This window comes from Lacerta agilis, chromosome 1 (genome assembly GCF_009819535.1).
Source record: "Lacerta agilis isolate rLacAgi1 chromosome 1, rLacAgi1.pri, whole genome shotgun sequence".
Lineage (NCBI taxonomy): Eukaryota > Metazoa > Chordata > Lepidosauria > Squamata > Lacertidae > Lacerta > Lacerta agilis.
Genome location: NC_046312.1, coordinates 115,957,952 through 115,978,010, shown reverse-complemented (window position 1 = coordinate 115,978,010; position 20,059 = coordinate 115,957,952). Strand labels below are relative to the sequence as shown.

General features: G+C 44.0%; 2 protein-coding genes across 2 annotated transcripts in view; one reads left to right on the top strand and one right to left on the bottom strand.

The window, feature by feature from the left end:
* LOC117057596 (lupus La protein-like) overlaps positions 1–8,291 on the top strand; it is an 18,361-nt gene extending 10,070 nt beyond the window's left edge. Inside the window, exons 7-12 of the mRNA XM_033168444.1 lie at positions 957–1,028; positions 1,136–1,178; positions 3,243–3,383; positions 6,114–6,300; positions 7,200–7,328; positions 8,038–8,291. Of these exons, the coding sequence (XP_033024335.1) occupies positions 957–1,028; positions 1,136–1,178; positions 3,243–3,383; positions 6,114–6,300; positions 7,200–7,328; positions 8,038–8,138 (673 nt within the window). The 3' untranslated portion in view covers positions 8,139–8,291. The remainder of the gene's footprint in view (positions 1–956; positions 1,029–1,135; positions 1,179–3,242; positions 3,384–6,113; positions 6,301–7,199; positions 7,329–8,037) is intronic.
* LOC117057607 (methyltransferase-like protein 5) lies at positions 8,157–20,059 on the bottom strand. Its single transcript, XM_033168453.1, has 8 exons — positions 19,937–20,059; positions 18,316–18,438; positions 17,391–17,505; positions 14,185–14,366; positions 12,990–13,072; positions 12,677–12,728; positions 10,756–10,805; positions 8,157–8,257 (listed from the first exon to the last, which is right to left on the bottom strand). Exons 2-8 carry the CDS (start codon positions 18,422–18,424, stop codon positions 8,192–8,194), a joined length of 657 nt encoding a protein of 218 aa, XP_033024344.1. The 5' UTR covers positions 18,425–18,438; positions 19,937–20,059; the 3' UTR covers positions 8,157–8,191.

Genomic DNA, 20,059 nt, shown 5'->3' with positions numbered 1-20,059 from the left:
GGGAGGATGCTCTAGACAGGTGTGACAGGAAGTTCTCCTGGCTGGAGTAACACCCCCCTGTCTGTGTCCACTCTAGGCAAACAGGAAGTGTTGTACTTGACTGCTTATGTTACATCCCACACCAGGTTGTAAAGGCAAGCTTTGATAGCCTTGGCAAAGGAGCCTACGATCAAGGCTGTAAGTCTATTGGCAGACGCTCTTCCTTCTAGTCCATTACACCAAGTGCTAGAAAATGGGTCTGGGGGGGGGTCTTCTGTCTTATTTTCAAAGGATGGACTGATGCCCTCTAGCATCATAGAATTGTAGAGCTGGAAGGCACCCCAAGGACCATCTGGTCCAAACCCCTGCAATGCAGGAATCTTAGCTATAAAGCATCCATGACAGATGACCATCCAACCTCTGCTTAAAACCCTCCAAGGAAGGAGAGTCCACAACCTCCCGAGGGCAATGGTAGCGATTTCATAGAATCATAGAGTTGGAAGAGACCACAAGGGCCATCCAGTCCAACCCCTTGCCAAGCAGGAAACACCATCAAAGCATTCCTGACAGATGGCTGTCAAGCCTCTGCTCAAAGACCTCCAAAGAAGGAGACTCCACCACACTCCTTGGTAGCAAATTCCACTGCCGAACAGCTCTCACTGTCAGGAAGTTCTTCCTAATGTTTAGGTGGAATCTTCTTGCAGTCTGAGGAATAGAGCACATTGGGGAGAAGAGTCTCATCGTGCTTTGAGGGGAAACAGATGGCCAGTTTTAATAAGAACTGTTGTTGTTTTTTCTTGATCCAAAGCCAGTCTATCTGTCAACTAATTGGTCACCATTGTCTATAGAAGCACCAAGGCGGCGATTAGCTTGCTTCAAAGAACAGCCAGACATCTTGAGGATAGCTTTCATGTTCCTTCCGTTGCATATAGCACCCCTAAATTGGCTTGCTTAATAAAATTATATATTCCGTGCAGGGATGATTACTTTGCGAAGAAGAACGACGAGAAAAAACGGAACAGATTGGAAGCGAAAGCAAAGGCCAAGCAGTAAGCGGAGGCTTTTTAACTTTGCAATTACCATCTCCTCTTTGTTTGCCAGCAGTGAGTGCGCTCTGCTTAACTTCGCCATCCTTTTCCTTATTTTTTTGTCGCAGGGAGAAAGAGGAGAAGCAGAAGCAAGCGGAAGATGCCGAAATGGTACATGCCCCTTGATTTCACTGACAGAACTGTGTAATCCACAGTGCCTCTGTTTCCCCCGTGTAATTTAGAAGGATAAGGTGGAAGAATAAAGACTTGAAAAGCAATTAGCTAAGACCAGCTCGAGTCTTCTCTCCTGGACCTGTTAAGAACAATAAAACAAACAGGAAATTTCCACCTGGGTTCTCCAAAACACACGACGCTGTTTAGGAATTACGCACTTGACTTCTTACACATACTGGGAATGAGCTAGTAGTCGGCCCCAACATTTGTTCCCAGTGCGAGGGCTCAATCCTAGAGCATATGAAGTAAGTAGGAAATGCCCCTGAGCAGGTACAGAGTGCATTTTCATCCCAGATACGAGTAACTGGCTGTGGACTGGGACTAGCTATAAGGAGGGTTTGCACAGGAACCAGAACCTTGACAATATTTCTGCTGACAATGCCATGGTCGCAGGTTTGATCCCCGTACGGGACAGTTGCATATTCCTGCATTGGAGGGGGATGGACTAGATGATCCTCAGGGTCTCTTCCAACTCTACAATTCTATGATTTTTCTAGAAATTAAATCCTGAGTGCCTCATTCATAAGGGCTCTTCGCCTAGTGCTGCTGGAGGTATAGGAGACCTAGAAAGCACTTCTCCTTTTTATGTCATTAGGTTGGCCTTGTATTTAACACCTTGCGGGGTAGACAAAAATCACCTGGGATTTCACTCAGACAAAGGAGCTGGCTGGAGGAGGAAGTGACTTCTCTTCCAGTCCACTTGGTAGAAGGATTTTTTATTTAAAAAGCTAGTCAGCATTTTCATGCTAGTCGCAAACTTAATTAGCCAAGGCTACATTTAGGCCATACAGTGAAAAAGGCTGTTCTGACCCAGATGGGAGAAAATTGTCGTGGAAAGGTTCGTAAGAGTTCTGTGGATAAGGCTAAAGGCAACAGTTTACCTTTTCAGTTTCAAGCTTCTTCCAAAAGTCTTTTGGGAGACTTAGAACTCAATTACCAGAGTGCGTCTGTGATTGTAATACCACCACCCCTTTTGGGGGATAATAATTTTTATTAATTTTCAATTGCAATCCAATAATAAACTCATTATAACAATGCCGAATTGTAATACAATGAATAATAGCAATCATTGAGGTGCCAAATTACACACGTGCTAGAATTGATGGTTTAGTGATTTACTTTGTTTCTGTGCTCCAGAATCTTACAAATTTCAATTACGCTCCAATCAGACTGGAGTGTGACACCCCTTCTCATACTAGTGTTCTGTGCTAAACTGGCTTTCCTGGAAGAAGCAGTGCCCCCCCCAAAAAAATTCCAGATTTAATGGGATTAAGGATACCTTTGTGTACATTGGGTGGGGGGAGATGAGCAATGCCAAATAAATTCACATTATTTGAAGTTGCGGTTGAAAGACTGAGCGTATTGGTTTTGTGCTGGTACCACTATATACTGCAGGAAGGTGTGGTCCAGGGTACTCTTGTCTTAACCGAGGTTAGATCGCTGGAGCATGCTTGGAAAACTGAACCTTAGATTAACACCGCACATAGCTGGAAGCATGCAACTCAAAATGTGATGGCTATTAAGAGCCACCAACAGCACTATGCAGCCAACAGCACTGAAGGAATGTCCCACTTCAGGCGTTCTCTTTCATGACATCATAATCACATGGTGGAAGGGGGTGGAGCTGTGTTGTTTGGAGGTTGGGGAATGGGTCCTCCCAAAGTGTGGATGGCGGGGGGGGGCAGGGCCATGGAGCCAGTTGAGTGTGGAGGTACAATGCTGTGGCCCCCACCTGTCCTCCATGTGATTATGGTAGCATGAGACTCTGAATGGGGCTATTTTAATGGCCAGGAACTTGGGAACTCGCTATCTTGTCTATCTACAAGCTTGATTCCCACAATACACACACCTTGGAACGTTCCAAGTTTGCGTACTTCTCTTCGTCCCAAGTGCTGGAGAGCTTTAAAACCAACTCTTGCTTGAAGTCTTGTTAAATCCTGCAGGGTATAAATGTCTGTCCTGTCTAACGGAATCTTTTCCCTCCCCTTTTGTAAATGAAAGAAATCTCTGGAGGAGAAGCAAGGGTGCTTGCTGAAGTTCTTTGGAGACCTGGAAGATCAGACTTGCCGAGAAGATCTCCATGCCGTTTTCTCTGGCCATGGCGAAATTAAATGGATAGACTTTGTCAGAGGTGCCAAAGAGGTCAGACCCGGGGAGTCGCTGCATCTGGCGAAATGTTAACAACCAAATGGGGCGATGTTTTCAGGATACGATGGTGGTTCTCTTCGAAACGTATACACCAGGGACGTCCAATACTCACAGAATAAAAATCTGGCAGTGATCTACCCCTTTTGCAGGGGGTTCAGGTCAAAGTTGTCGAGCTTTTCTTAGGGAGAAAGACAAAGTTGTGGAGCTTTTCTTAGAGGGGGTGGTAAAAAAATATATTGAGCTTTCTTTAGGGGAGAAAGGGAAAAGTCGCTCACCAAAAGATCGCTCAGGAAACAATCAGCCTCACAGTGAAAACTCTGTTTTCTGTTCTTGCGATCATGCCCAAATGGAGGGCGGGGAGAGGGGTGGGGGCCAGATGCTCTTTTTTCCCCAGCAGAGGGGGGGGGGGAAAGCCAGAGATCAACCGCAATCGACCTAAAACTCCCAGGGATCGACCAGTAGATCGCAGTCGACCGGTTGGACATCCCTGGTGTATACGATCTGCTAGTACTGAAAATCTGAATGGAAAACTTGGCAGAAACATTTGATTCCTCCTATTCAAGGCACTCTCATAAAACAGGGAGCATAAATTTCATTCTTGCTTGCTGGACAGAGTGCTGAGATTGCTTCGCTTTATTCTTCGAAGCAGCAAATTAATAGGTAGAGTTAAAACTTTGCATTGTGCTGCATAACAATGGGTCTCAAACCTAGGAGACCTGTGGCCTGCCTTAAAATATTTTGCACTCCCACCAAACCCCAGCCGATGGTCACAAATGATGGAAGTTGCAGTCCGAACAGCACCTAAAAGGTGTCGACTTTTCCCATCCCTGCCTTAAACAAATTGGGTGGTATTTCAACTAAGATTTACTCAGAGTACACCCATTGAAATTAATGAGCGTGACAAAGTTAGGTCCATAAGTTTCAATGGTTCAACTCTTGAGTAATACCTCCCATGGATTTGCCACACGAGCGATGTCCTAGGAACCAGAGCTAGTATAAAACACCCCAGGAAACTCTGGCAGCTGCTGGCTGAAGGAGCCACAGCTAGCTTTTGGAGGACTGCTTTATGCTCAACAAGCTACTGGAACTGTTTGATTCCCCTCTGTAGTCTGCTATAGCATCTTCTCCTGGGAAAGAGATAATAGCTAAAAGGGCAGAGTTGTGGGTAGTGACCTGTGCGCTGCTTTAGGAACATAGGAAGCAGTATCGTCTATGTTGACTGGGATTTCAGACAGAAATTTCTCCCAGCCCTGGCTGGAGAGGGCAGGGATTAAACCTGGGACCTTCTGTGGGCAAAATCGATGCTCCGACACTGCGGCACGTTTCTTCAGGTCATAAGGTTGCCCTGTCCCACTTGGGCATCAAATGAAAAGAACAGCAACTAATGCTAGTACAGTCGTACTTGGAAGCCGAGCGCCTTTGAATTTGGAATGTTCCAGCTCCCGACGGATCGAAAACCAGAAGTGATTGTTCCGGTTTCTGAACGATTTTCGGAAGCCGGACGTCCGGCACAGCTTCTAATCGGCTGCAGGAAGCCGTGCTTGGGTTTCGAACTGTTCCGGGAGTCAAAAGGGGCTCCCAGATCAGATTAAATTCAAAAACCAAAGTACGACCGTAGTGGCTTATCTCAGTTTTTTCACAATAAAAAACACACGCTTTTTCATAAAAGCACCAGTTTTACGCCAAGTGCATAATGGCTTTCAGGTATGAAGACTCCGATGAGCACAATATAAAACAGAGTAAAACTGTAATGTAATGATTATATAAGCACCTGATACCATTTAGATAGGACGTGGGTGGTGCTGTGGGCTTGCTGATCAGAAGGTCGGCGGTTCGAATCCCTGCGATGGGGTGAGCTCCCGTTGTTCGGTCCCTGCTCCTGCCAACCTAGCAGTTCGAAAGCACGTCAAAGTGCAAGTAGATAAATAGGTACCGATCCGGCGGGAAGGTAAACGGCGTTTCCGTGCGCTGCTCTGGTTTCACCAGAAGTGGCTTAGTCATGCTGGCCACATGACCCGGAAGCTGTACACCGGCTCCCTCGGCCAGTAACGCGATGAGCGCTGCAACCCCAGAGTCGGACACGGCTGGACCTAATGGTCAGGGGTCCCTTTACCTTTAGTACCACTTAACCTCTGTCTGAGTTGTATTACATGTGGCCAATACAGGCCTAATACCGCAGATACTGATTGACGATGTCAAGATTTTAGTTGTATGGTTGTTCAAGGCTTTGACTTTTTAAAAGAGCTATGGTTTTGTTATCTGTTTACTGTGTGTTCATGCCACACCCAAGTAAAACCATTCTTCCATCAGCTACTACATGCGCACACCTGTTATATACCACCACATGCCCTGATATCTGTGAGCTATCGTGATAGATGAGTGCGCATGGTGTGAATTTGGTGCGTTTCTGAAGAATTGCATGACACGTCAGCTATGCTGTTGCAGCGCTAGAGAGGAAATAGGAGCATTTAACAGTGGGCTGCCTTAAGAGGGCTCAGAGGAATGATCAGTTATGTTCCTGGGCAACTGGTGTCAAATAGTTTAGGCCGAGGCCTTGTGGAAGTGCTTGGCCTGCATGGTCCTTGCCGTTACGACTCAGCGGCAAATTTTAGCTATCAAATCGCCACCTTCGCCGTCTCTTCTGACCGCAGGGAAGCCATAGAAAGAAAATGTCTGAGCGAACGGTTGCGTATTGATGTAACAACCTTGCGTTTCTGCACCCAGGGAATCATCCTGTTCAAGAGCAGCGCAAAAGATGCGCTGGATAAAGCCCAGGCGGCAAATGACGGGAGCCTGGAGCTGCGAGGCAGAGAGGTTACGTGGGAGGTGCTGGAAGGAGACGCAGCTAGAGAAGCGCTAAAGAAAATCATGGAGGGGCAGCAAGAACTGTTGAACAAAAAGAAAGGAAAAGGTGACGTTTTGCCTTGATTTTTTTCTTCTTTCATTTGGTTTATTTTAAGCCTTATTATGTGGATAGTGCGTGTTGAGCAAAGCAGTGGGCTGCTCTTCTCAAGTAGGGTGCCAGTCTGGGGATCTGCATCGGAAACGTTTCTGGACTCTTTGGTAGCTCGCAGAAGCCATGTAAGGACACAAAGATGAGTCCGGCTGGATCGGACCTGGGAGCTATCTTGTCCAGAAATGGTTTAATGCAGCGGTGGACCCAGTTGCCTTTGGGAAACCTGCAAGCCAGACATGAGGGGCAGGCCAGTGCTGGAATAGCTCAGTTGGCAGAGCATGACTCTCTTAATCTCAGGGTTGTGTGTTTGAGCAAAGCATACCTGCATCGCAAGGGGTTGGACTAGGTGACTCTTGTGGTCCCGATTCTAGGAATGCTGGAAGAGCAGCAGTGGGGCGGGGCTTTGGAGGGGACTGCAAAGCTGGTGGTGAACTGGATTGTGCAGCAGAGGGGAAAGCCTATGAAATAAGATCGTGCTGGGGTAGTGAGAGTGCTTGGGATGTAATCTGAATTCCGCAACTGATTCGCACACCTCATTGCTCGTGGTTGGATGGGCAGACTAACTCCACCGTGTGTGGAGGGGATGCACAAGTTCTGCCTGCGGGGTTTGATCTATGAAGGCTCACTGGCCAGATGCTTGGGGAGCGTTGCACATGAATATGCTTTGCAGAAGGGTCCAGGGTTCAAGCAGGGCAGGGCAGGGCAAAAGTGGAAAACCGCTGCCTGTCAATATTTGGCTTAGATGGATAGTTGAGGTTGTAGCAGGCCGTTTTATTATCCTCTTGAGATGCATTGCAGTAAGCCCCTAAAGCTGAATATGAAGCGGCCTAAGACATGCGTTTTCTGCCTAACAGGCCGCAAAGGAAAAGGAAAAGGTGGCAAGGGACCTCAAGGGACGCAGGACAGGAAAGTGAAATTCCAAGGCAAGAAAACGAAGTTTGAGAGTGAAGATGAAGAAGAGGGTGAAGATGAAAGTGCAACAGGTGAGTGGTTTCCTTTATTAGAACAAGATTCTGAATGCATGAATTGGGTTTAGTATCACATACATACTTTCAATACTGGCTGGGGTTTTTTTCTGGTTCCAAATGCAGCTTCCCACTGCAGAATAAAAGGGCTAGGTAACTTAGTCTCACATACCGTAGGTTGAATGTCTTTGCAGAACTGTCTACCCGGAACAGGCAAAAATAGGGCTGTGCAATAGCAGCTCCAGCCAACCTGATCTTTCAAGGAGCTTTTGCTTGACGGGGCAACTAATAAAAAGGCAGTGTTAGAAAAATTACCTCCACGAGAAAGCCGGTACGATTGGTAGTTCCAACACCAAAATACTCTCCTAGCACACTGGGCTAGGAGTGTTTAGCATCCAGCTTGTTAGGCTTTTGCAGCTGGGGGGAGATGGCTGATCGGTCAAAATAGGCTCGGAGGCCTCTGTTACTTCAAAATAGTCGCAGCTGAATATGTTTCACCTTGAACAGCTGCAGGTCAAAGGGGAGAATGGCTGTCCGAGGGTCACAAGCATCCCTCGATATTGCTCCATCCAAATAACGTAGCGTAAGCATTTGGTGTTGTTCTGAGAGAGACACCAAGGACTGTTGCACAAAAAGTTTCAGTAATACTTGTTTTATTGGCAGAGGTATGGATCTGGCTGTTTCATAGATCAAATACTGAGTGAGCTCTTGGATGTTTTTTTTTTAGGGGCAGCGAGTCCAAAGAAAAGACCACTCGAAGAGGCTGAGAAGGAAGAGCCTGCCCGCAAACAGCTGAAGACAGAAAATGGAGCTGGAGATACAGAATAGTACTCCAAAAAGCGTTGCAGGGTTTTGTTTTAAAAGAAACAAATGATTTGTTTTCAATCATTCCTCCGTTCATCCTGTTTTCTGAAAGAGAATCTAATAAAATCGACTTCGATGTCCACCTGCAAAAGGGGGATAGAAGAAAGAGTTACATTTAAGATTATTTTTTTCTTTTTTTTCAAAAAACATACCTTTTTATAATAGCTATTTGAGTGAAATTGAACTGTGTTGTCCCTCTTAACATAAAATGGGACTTCCCTTTCCTCTATTCTCCCCTTACAACCCCCCTGCATGCTGCCCCCCCAAAAAAAATATGCTCTGGAGGATTGGGGGCAGGGACTGTGGCCTGGAAAAAGCATAAATGTTTGTTATACAATGCACCAGGAGTTTGCAACCTTTTCTATTAGCTACAACAGAATGCTCTTTTCGAGCCTAATTTCAGCAGTAGGGAAAGGCAGGGCAGTGGATGGCGTGGGTACCAGGGAGGGCTTCTGCAGGAAAATCTCTGCCCGTGGGCACCATCTTGGTAATCCCTGGGCCAAAGGGGAAAGGCTCAAGAAAACTGAACCACCCTCATTCAAAACTTATGTACAAAAGTTGTATTTAGTATATACCAAATAAACTTAGCGTGCTTCAGTGTTGGAATCCAATGAATTATATCGCATTAAGTTTCAGAAGTGGAACAACAGGTGTACCACCGTCTTGAGTTTGATGGGAAGGTGGGCTTAAATAAAGCAAAATGTGTACAGTTACCCGACTTGCGTGATTTGATTCTGAGCTGCTTGCCAATGCTTTCGTTAAATAGCTGCCTTCGAATTTCATTTGCCTTTTCTGTTTACCCCCACAATAGGAGTTGGGTCGTGTGTGTACCTGTAAAAGCCTTTCTTGGCATCCCTCAAGCAACCTGTCATTTAAGTTGCTTTTTCTTGCTTTGCCACATGGGATTTTTAAAATTGAGACGGGGAGGGTCAAGAGGAAACTGCCATTTTTTATTTATTTTTGCCCACCAGCCACGTAGAGCCCCTTAGAGGGGCCTTTTTTTTCAAAATGGGGGAGAGAAGGAACAAAAAGGACCACCTGGCTTGCTCTGTTATTGCTTGCCTGCCAGCGGGGAGTTGCTTAGTACTGCAGAGGGCCTTTTAAAAAAAAAATGTGGGTGGGGATAACCCTGTGTATGTGAGAGAGACGGGTGTGTGTGTGTGTGTGTGTGTGCATGCATGTATGTGAGAAAATAAGTGGGTGTATCCACCTTGTATATTTTTCCTTCTACTTGAATACAGTGGTACCTCGACTTACGAATTACTCAACATATGAATTTTTCGACTTACGAATGAAAAAAGTGCCCGCACGCCTACGAATTTTTCGACATCTGAAGGACATCCGTTGGCGGTTTTAGATGGGGTTTACTCGACTTACAAATTTTTCCAAATTTTTTGTCTCCAATGCATTCCTATGGGGAAATTGCTTTTTTGACTTACGAATTTTTTGACCTACGAATGTGCATTCGGAACGGATTAAATTTGTAAATCGAGGTACCACTGTATGGTGCTTCCTAGCAGCAGCACTTGTGTGTGAAAAATCAATATGGTGTAATATATAATCTGGACCAGCAGGACACAGCTGACTTCATGCTCTGTTAGTAAACAGAGACTTGGTGTAATGTTTACCTGAATCTCTGCTGGCCAACACTTAGGTTATACCACCTGCTTGTATCACTGCCAATTTGTTTAGGGGGATGTGTACCTGTACAGTGGTACCTTGGTTCTCAAACTTAATCCGTTCTGGAACTCCGTTCCAAAACCAAGGCGCGATCTCCCATAGAAAGTAATGCAAAACGGATTAATCCGTTCCAGACTTTTAAAAAACCCTAAAACAGCAATTTAACATGAATTTTACTATCTAACGAGACCACTGAGCCATAAAATGAAACACTATAAACAATGTGCTGTACTATAAACTATGAAAGGTGCTACTGGAAGGAATTTTTTATTTTATTTTGTATAAGCAGCATTGTAGGTGATTAAAATTAAATGATAGTCATTGTTTGGATGGGGGGCTTTTATCCATTTCCGTAGTCACACAGTCAGCTGAACTGGGTTCCACACAGTCACAAAAACAAATTAACTGAAAAAGCCTCAAATACAAAAAACGCAAATAGCAAAAACAAAAGCGCGAAACTAAATCCGTTCCGGCAGTCCGCTTGACTTCCGAAATGTTAGGTGCAGGTGCCCCAGAAACGATAGCCGATGCCACATTGGACGTTCGGCTTCCAAAAATTGTTCAAAAACCAGAACACTTACTTCCAGGTTATCAGTGTTTTGAGCCCCAAGGTACCACTATATACATAATCATGTTCAAAATAGGTTTCATGTTATACATTAGAGTTAAGTGGCTTCTAGGGCTGAATCATTCTTAAGGTCTCTGCTCCCACAGAGTTGATTCTCGGGATCCTGATTTCTGTTCCCGGATCCAGCTTTAGTGCCCGAACAGTTCAGTCACAGAATACACAAAGCGCCTTGCGTAAAAGGTTTTCATACATCGTCCTAAGCGTGTGGTTCAGTTAAAACTACGAAGCTCCTATACAGTATTCACTCTGGCTCAAGAATGACAAAATACTTGCCGATTTCTTCTTGTGAAACTTGAACGAGGCTGGTAGGTCGTATCTCAGTTCTGAAAACAAAATGAGTAAACACATTAAGCTGTAATGGATGGTATCAGGCAATTATGTCTCTGGGTGTAAATTGCAAAAGCATTAGGGAATAATGAAGCGAAAGCAGGTTAAGTGGAATCGGTAAGAAAACACAAGTTTGCACAGACTAAATGCATTTTAGATACACGGCCTGTTTTCCCAGGGCCATCAACCATCAGCTGCTGTGTGCTAAGGATTCTGGGAGAGGGAGGCAGGCAGGTGAAGGCGACAAAGCCTGAGCTAGATGAACAATGCACTCCCCACAAAGAAGGACCCCCTACCACCTGCTGCCCTCGAGGAAGGTTGTTGCAGGCTTGTTAAGCATGCTGCATTTTTTTTTTTAAAAAAGCATTTTGATATTTGTAAGCTGTCTTAGAAGAATCTATCCCAGTGTTTCCCAAATGTCTCCAGCTGTTTTTGGACTACAATTCCCATCATCCCTGACCAGTGGTCTTGCTAGCGAGGGATGATGGGAGTTGTAGTCCAGAAACAGCTGGAGATAAGGCAGGATATAAATTAAAATAAAATGGATATTGGAGGTCAGGGACATTATTTGTCTTAAGGTTTGGATGGCGTGGGGGTGGGGAAACTACACTATTGGACAAGCAGTAAATCACCTGGATCTACTTCTAAAATGCAATTTAGAAGATTTAAAAAAATTGCTCTTATTTAACCATACTTATTTCCCCAATAGCCAAGTTCTCAAGGCAGCTCAACCGGAAAAAACAAAACCTTAACCTGGCTCCTACATCGTATGTAATGAAGTCAGCATTGTTGCAGCTCTTACAAAGTGACTTTTGATAAATAATAATAATAATAATAATAATAATAATAATAATAATAATAAATTTTTATTTATACCCCGCCCTTCCCAGCCAAAACCCGGGCTCAGGGCGGCTAACACTAATTAAAATCACAGCAAAAACATAAAAACAATCAATTTAAAATACAGATTAAAATACAAATTTAAAAATTCAAAATTAAAACTGCAGTCTCATTTTCAAATAGCCCACCAATAAAAGAATGAAGCATAACTATCAAACAGAAACCAACCCAAAGGCCAAGTGGAACAGCTCCGTCTTGCAGGCCCTGCGGAAAGATGCCAAATCCCTCAGGGCCCTGATCTCTTGTGATAGACTGTTCCACCAAGTCGGTGCCAATACCGAGAAAGCCCTGGCCCTAGTTGAGGCCAACCTAGCATCTTTGGAAGCAGCTCTTTTGAGTTTCATGTTTTTAGGCACAACCCAAGCACAGTCAAACCTCGGTTCCCAAATGCCGAAAACCCGGAAGTAAGTGTTCCGGTTTTCAGACGTTTTTCAGAAGCCGAACATCTGACGCGGCTTCTGCTTGAATGCAGGAAGCTCCTGCAGCCAATCAGAAGCCGCGCCTCGGTTGTTGAACATTCCTGAAGCCGAACGGGCTTCTGTAACGGATTACGTTCGACAACCGAGGTTTGACTATTAGGCATAACCCGTGTTTTCATTTTTTTATTAAATTCAAGTTGCCCTTCCTCACAGCAGCCTCCTATCCAGCCCAAACCTTCAGCAAAGGGAAGAAGAAGAAGAAGAAGAGTTTGGATTTGATATCCCGCTTTATCACTACCCGAAGGAGTCTCAAAGCAGCTAACATTCTCCTTTCCCTTCCTCCCCCACAACAAACACTCTGTGAGGTGAGTGGGGCTGAGAGACTTCAGAGAAGTGTGACTAGCCCAAGGTCACCCAGCAGCTGCATGTGGAGGAGCGGAGACACGAACCCGGTTCCCCAGATTACGAGTCTACCGCTCTTAACCACTACACCACACTGGCTCTCGAACCATGTGTCTTTAAGGCTGATCTAAACAGTCAGCTCTTACCTGCTAAAACTTCCATCTTCACGTTCCATTCATCTGCTTTCTTCTGGATATGCTAAGCATGGAAGAAATGCAAGGTGTTTAGTGGTCACCTTGACAATCGGCAGAAGCGTGCCTGATCTTTTGAACCGAAGCAACAGGACTGCTTCCATAGTGACCAAAGGGTAAGAACCCTAAACACTGACAGTTGTAATGTAGCTGGTTGTGAATTACGTTCCAAAGTTGTGATCTTTGTGTCGCTAGAGCTCCCATAAGTTCTGACCCACTCAGTTCCTGTAACGTAGGTGGAAAGAAGACAGACTTGCTGGAGATGTACCTGTCGGGTCGAAGTCTTGTGCAAGGAATATACAGCCGTTCTTGCCAACTGCAATGCTGTCTTGAGAAAAGCCATATCCATGCCTAGGAAAATACAGGTGGTTGTTAAGTTTCAAATCGCCTATTGAATGAGACAAAGCAAAACTTATTTTACTGAAACGGGTAGCGTGCTAGCAATCTTGAAAGGTGCGATGGCAAACATTAAATTGATTTTAAGCTTTGTCCATCAGCATTAAGTGAAACTTGATAACTTTTGGAAAGACGTTTTGTTGAAATTTGGAACCCAAATGTGTCTCTTCCAGGTTTTCAGCATTGAAAGCCTAATTAAACAGTATATTTGAATATTCAGCTTCCCTGCCCGAGCAGAGTAAATATTTTAGCTACCTGTTCCTGTCTAACATCATGCTTTTACAACCTTAAACAATTAGTACATCTTTCTGCAATAGGTGACAGACCTTACTGACGAGTGGGAAGGAAGAGAAGCGATATGCCTAAACTTCAATAAGACTTTTGTCATTTTCAGATGACTTACTCCGCCCCCCCCACCCCCACAACAGGGAAGGTTTTGCCCCCATTAGATGACTACAATGTACTGGATCAAGTAGTAACAAAATAAAATTTCCTTCCAGAAGCACCTTAGAGACCAGCTAAGTTTGGTATGAGCTTTCGTGTGCATGCACACTTCTTCAGATATCTGAAGAAGTGTGCATGCACACGAAAGCTCATACCAAACTTAGCTGGTCTCTAAGGTGCTACTGGAAGAAAAATTTTTATTTTGTTTCGACTACGGCAGACCAACACGGCTACCTACCTGTAACTGGATAAAGTAGTATATGCTTGGAAATATTAACAAGCAGAACATCGCAAGCATCCATCCTAAATCTAGTGCTAAATGTAGAACGAAAGTGAACACATTTGAAGAACAGAAGGAATTGGGTTTGCACAACCTGGGAGGAGAGCAAAACAGGATTGGTGATGTGCGCCTTCCGATATATGGAAGATGCCTAAGGATAAATCCTTATCATTAACACCACACATGAAGGCTAAAAAAATTGCACTAGACTTTAGAAATCGCCCACCCTTACACAGTCCAAGAGTAAGTACTGAAAGAAATTGCCGAGAAGCGTAATTACAAAACATTTAGTTTGTAAAGCTAGTTGCTTTATCACTGGAAATAAGGGTGCATCATTACCAACCTTTATTGTGCTTCGTTCCAAAGGGAGGATTCATAATGACTGTATCAAAGGTTTTTGGCATTCTGTCAGACAAAGAACACACATTGCACTGGACCAAATCAACATTTGTCAGCTCAAATTCTTCAGCATTCTTGCTAAATACTTCCAAGGCATCAGCATCTATGTCAAATCCTATACATAACCTAGAAAAGGGAAAAATGAAAAACAGTAATTACGAATATGTTGATTTTATTCCTGGTATAGATAAAGGGTAAAGGTAAAGGACCCCTGGATGGTTAAATCCAGTCAAAGGCGACTATGGGGTTGCGGCGCTCATCTCGCTTTCAGGTTGAGGGAGCCAGCATTTGTCCACCGACAGTTTTCTGGGTCATGTGGCCAGCATGACTTAAACCACTTCTGGTGCACGGAGGACCGTGACAAGTGCCAGAGCACACGGAAATGCCGTTTACCTTCCCGCTGCAATGGTACCTATTTATCTACTTGCACTGGCGTGCTTTCAAACTGCTAGATTGGCAGGAGGTGGAAGCTCACCCCGTGGCGGGGATTCAAACCGCCGACCTTTCAATCAGCAAGCCCAGGAGGCTCAGTGGTTTAGACCACAGCGCCACCTGCGTCCCTATTCCTGGTATACTCAATACTAGCCTTCGTGAAACTATGAATAGCTTTTCTGTAGAAGGTAATACAATGGTGCCTCAAGTCAAGAATTTAATCTGTTCTGGAGGTCCGTTCTTAACCTGAAACTGTTCTTAACCTGAGGTACCACTTTAGCTAACGGGGCCTTCCACTGCCGCCACACAATTTATGTTCTCATCCTGAAGCAAAATTCTTAACCCGAGGTACTATTTCTGGGTTAATGGAGTCTGTAACCTGAAGTGTCTGTAACCCGAGGTACCACTGTAATGGATTTGTATTGAAGACTGGATGCATAAATGAATGATTATCAAGAAGCAGACCAGTAGCGTGGCGTGACTTTTTTTTTGTAGGGGAACAGTTAGAGCTAGAAGCGCCAGCTTGCGCAAGCAATTGGGGAGGGGACGTCATGTACATGAGCATCGTGCCTCCCCCCCTAAGCCAGGCAAGAGCTTCCTGGGCTTTGAGGAGACGCCAGGGCTCTGAGAGGATACTGGAGCCCTCTTGCCTCCTTCCAAAAGCAAGGCAGGCTTGGGGAAGGCGGTGGGAAGGCTATTGGACCCATAGGAGCATCACACCGCCCTCCCTAGGCTGGGCAGAAGCTTCCTGGGCATTGGGAAGGTGGTACCAAGGGAACTTTTAAGGAACTAGCCTAGTGTCCCCGGTCCAATGACCGCACACCACTGATCCAGACAATAAGAAGACAATTTTCCCTGTTGCTATGTGACTTTGTTCTAGGAAGGCTAGCCAAACTATGCACACTGTTCATTTAAACAGACTATGAATCATTACCCCTTACCAACCTAATATGTCTTTACAATGCGAATCTTCAAGTCACCTGAGCAACTCAAAAGTGGGTGTAAGGTTGCACATTATAAAAACCTCAATAAACTAAGGATGTCAAATGTTTTCTTCACAGGAATGACTTTTGTGAATTCCTTCATGTGAACGCTTGGAATACAGGAGAGTTACTCTATGGCTTTAAGCTCCAGTGCAATTTTAGTACTGTATTGTGAAACAAGCTGGCAACAGTTTAAGCTGTGCAATAATGGCAGCATTCAGGTGTAGCATACGTCATGGTTATGGTTTCTTTAATCGTACTGTGCATAAACTATGTTCTGCCACAGCAGCTCATCCCATAGTTAAGTGGCTAAATAAACCACAAAGGAGCTGCCTTAGTATTACTCCTGAGCAAGCGCTTGTAGTTTGTGTCTCTCCAAATTCCAATCTAAAGGTTTTCCAATTGTGTTATGTGTCAGAAATAAACCGTGCTGGTTTGGACATAACACTAAGCCAAGGATTGGTCTTAATTTCTCCACTTGACTAAGGGAGGAGCAAAGATGGAAAACACATGACCTTTGTGCACAGTAAACAAACCATACCCTGTGGCTCAGTGTGGCGTTTGAAGGCAACCAGTGTATTTAGGGATACACATTATATTCAAAGCAACAAAGCATGGCTAGCCTGCATCCCTACTCAGCAGTGTATCCAATTTATGCCTGCAGCTTTCAGATCAATATGGATACAAGCCATTACTCAGCAGGTCCCAGGTTCAATCCCCAGTATCAATAGGTGGGACTGATATGTCCCCAAACTGCAACTCTGCAGAACCACTGCAATTCACTGTAAACAATACTGAGCTAGATGGACCAATGGTCTCACTCAGTATTAAAAGGTAAAGGGACCCCTGACCATTAGGTCCAGTTGCAGACGACTCTGGGGTTGCGGCGCTCATCTCGCTTTATTGGCCGAGGGAGCCGGCGTACAGCTTCTGGGTCATGTGGCCAGCATAACTAAGCCACTTCTGGCACGGAAACGCCATTTACCTTCCCGCTGGAGCAGTACCTATTTATCTACTTGCACTTTGACAAGCTTTCAAACTGCTAGGTTGGCAGGAGCTGGGACCGAGCAGCGGGAGCTCACCCATCACAGGGATTCGAACCACCGACATTCTGATCGGCAAACCCTAGGCTCTGTGGTTTAACCCACAGTGCCACCTGCATCCCTCACTCAGTATTAGGGGTGGCGCAGAGCCTAGGCTTTGCCGATCAGAAGGTTGGCAGTTCAAATCCCCATGACGGGGTAAGCTCCCATTGCTCGGTCCCAGCTCCTGCCCACCTAGCAGTTCGAAAGCACATCAAAAGTGCAAGTAGATAAATAGGTACTGCTCCGGCGGGAAGGTAATTGGTGTTTCCGTGTGCTGCTCTGGTTCGCCAGAAGCAGCTTTGTCATGCTTGCCACATGACCCGGAAGCTGTATGCCGGCTCCCTCGGCCAGTAACGCGAGATGAGCGCCGCAACCCCAGAGTCAGACATGACTGGACCTAATGGTCAGGGGTCCCTTTACCTTTATCTAATGCACATGTATAATAGGTCCAGGTCCTTTAGTATAGGTCCAGATCAGGATGCTAGCCTTTAACATAAAACCCTTTCTAAAACTTTATTAACTGCACTTTTATATGTTGATTGGCTTCATCAAGGCTTTCTGGTTACACACTTTTATCATTTTTCAGAAATACACCCAGTATCGGCACCCATTATAAGAAAGCAAGAAACCCATTGCTGTAAGAGACCTACCCTGCTCCCAACATGGCACTTCCAATGCTCAACACACCACAACCGCACCCAAGATCTGCAACAGTCTTGTTTTCAATATCACCAAAAGTATTGTGAATTGTATAAAGCATACATGCTAGATGACAAAAACAAAGAAATACAGGTGACAGGTTCCGGGCAAATACAAAACAATACTGTAAGGCTGGAATGAAATGCAGGCCTCTAACCTATCCCCTTTCCACCAGCTGAACAGTTTCCTATTAAGTCCAAACACTCCCAAAGTACCAGCCAACTTTATAGTGGGCAAGGTCAGCTAAGAAGACTAAAGTAAATATATCTGCAAGACAGGTTGTAAAAAATCCAGGTGGCTCAAGCCAGTGATTAGCATTGAAGGACAGAACAAGTCAAACAAGAACGTGTTTCTGTTCATGACCCCAAAATATGAGAATTATCCACTAAAGAGTTTCAAACATGGACTCTTGCTTTTCAGAGGAGTTCAACAGCATAATTAGACAGTCATAATTCAATATTCACCATCAATTAGCAACTTAAGCTCCAGGGATACAAATTAAGCTCCAAACTTCCTTGACAGCCCCAGGAGAAAAATGTTTTACCCACAACCTAAAGCTTGTTAAGCGTTACCTTGACAAAATGAGAATTTTTGCTGGCCACGTGACTTAAATTTAATGCTAAATATACATGATTGCTAAATACACCATTCACACCAACAACCATAGGTTCTAGAATGAGGGTGCTTTCTTGAATTAGCTTGTCAAGCGTTTGCAGAATAGATTTATAGGGTTGTAACCAAGTCACAGTAAATCCATTTAAATCTGTGGACTTGCTAGTCATTATTAACTTATCCCTTTTGTTTTCAATAGGTCTCCTCTGAGTACGTTAGCTATAATCCATACTGTTAAGGAATAGAAAAAATATTGAGATTTACCTGCAATATGTGGTCTTGTTGGATATTGCTCAAGTAGAAGCTTTGGATTCTCAAAATCATCAACTTGTTGAAGATTGCTCTCTAGTTCTTTAAGTTTTAACTTCTTCATGTTTACAGTTTAAGCTTGAAGAGAAATTTATAATCAGATATACATAGGAATTAAACACGGACATGGTTGTTACATGCATGCATTGGGTTCAAGAGCAACATTCCTGTTTTTGTTTAACAAAATAAAAAATAAAATAAAATCCTTCCTGTAGCAGCTTAGAGACCAACTAAGTTTGTTACTGGTATGAGCTTTCGTGTGCATGCACACTTCTTCAGATACCAAATATCAGATGTTTTTCTTCAACATTCAGATGTTTTTCTTTAATTTGTTTTTGTCCTCTGCCACCTGTATTTATTAAAGTTTTAGGAAGGAACATAAATAAAACAGCAACAAGTCAACAGATTAATTTTTTTTTAAAAAAGATAGTGTTATCAAGCACGATAAAACAACAACAACATTAGTTATACCCTGTCCATCTGACTAGGTTGCCCCGGCCACTCTGGGTGGCTTCCAACATATATATTAAAAAATTATAAAACATCCAGCATTAAAAAGCTTCCCTATGCAGGGCTGCCTTCAGATGCCTTCCAACTTTTCTTTCAATTTCTAACACTTAGAATTTTTCACTTATTCATCCGTTCAGTTTATAAGCCACAATATAACAGTCCTCCAGGCAGCATACAAAGTATGACAATGCTATAAACCAGTATTACAAATGAAATACGGAAAACACATGACCGTAAAACCAAACAAATCACTCTTAAAAAAAAAACGGCCAAGAGAAGGAAATGCTGCAGCGCTATGACAGTTGGAACAAATAAGCAAAATAATATGAAACCACAGCATAATGGCACCCCACCAAAACAAAAACAAAACAAAACCCCACCCTACAATAGGGTAACACTTTGATTTAGACCAATTTAAAAAGAGCACAAACTCTCAGGCTGGATGCTAATAAGGAGAGAAACAGGCAGGAGAGGAAAAGGTGCCAGGCCTTCTGTATATGTGGACCAATATTTTTAATGCGCTTCAAGAAACATGAGATGTGAGAGATCATTGGAGAATTTCTCAAAATTTTGAGAGCTCAAAATCGAGTCCCCTGGTATTTGAACGATTGGCATTAGTAATTGCTTTAAAATTTGGTATTGTTATAATGAGGCTATTTATTGGGTTGTAATTGAAAATTAATAAATTGAGCTCCCTTGCACGCTTACTCGGAAGTAAACCTGCGCCTGAATGAAGCGTGAACAGGACAGGAACCTTCCCAAAAGGGAAAAGGAGCTTCTCTTCCACCGTTGTATTCGCGTTCCCGGGAAGACGGTGCAAAGAGGAGCAGCAGCAGCAAGGAAAATAATAATAATAATAATAATAATAATAATAATAATAATAATAATAATAATAATAATATCATTTATATGCCGCCCATCTGACTGGGTTGCCCCAGCCTCTCTGGGCTGCTCCCAACAAAATGTTCAAAACACAATGAAACATCAGCTTCCCTGAACAGGGTTGCCTTCTAAAAGTCACATAGTTGTTCAAAATAATAAGTGACTTCCAGGAAGTTGCATTTACCTTCTTCTCTGCAGCTTCCACGCCACGAAAGATCACATTTCCGCTTTGTGCTGTTTCTTAAGAGATCCCCCGTACACAAAAGAAACAGCAGCCCCCTCGCTTTAGTTCCTCTTGCTGCTGCAG

Coding starts and splice junctions, on each gene's coding strand:
- LOC117057607 (XM_033168453.1), bottom strand. CDS start 18,424: ATGAAGAAGTTAAAACTTAAAGAACTAGAGAGCAATCTTCAACAAGTT. Junction 14,367..17,390: donor AGTGCCATGTTGGGAGCAGG/GTAGGTCTCTTA, acceptor TCCCTTTTCTAG/GTTATGTATAGGATTTGACA. Junction 13,073..14,184: donor TGGAACGAAGCACAATAAAG/GTTGGTAATGAT, acceptor GTATTTTCCTAG/GCATGGATATGGCTTTTCTC.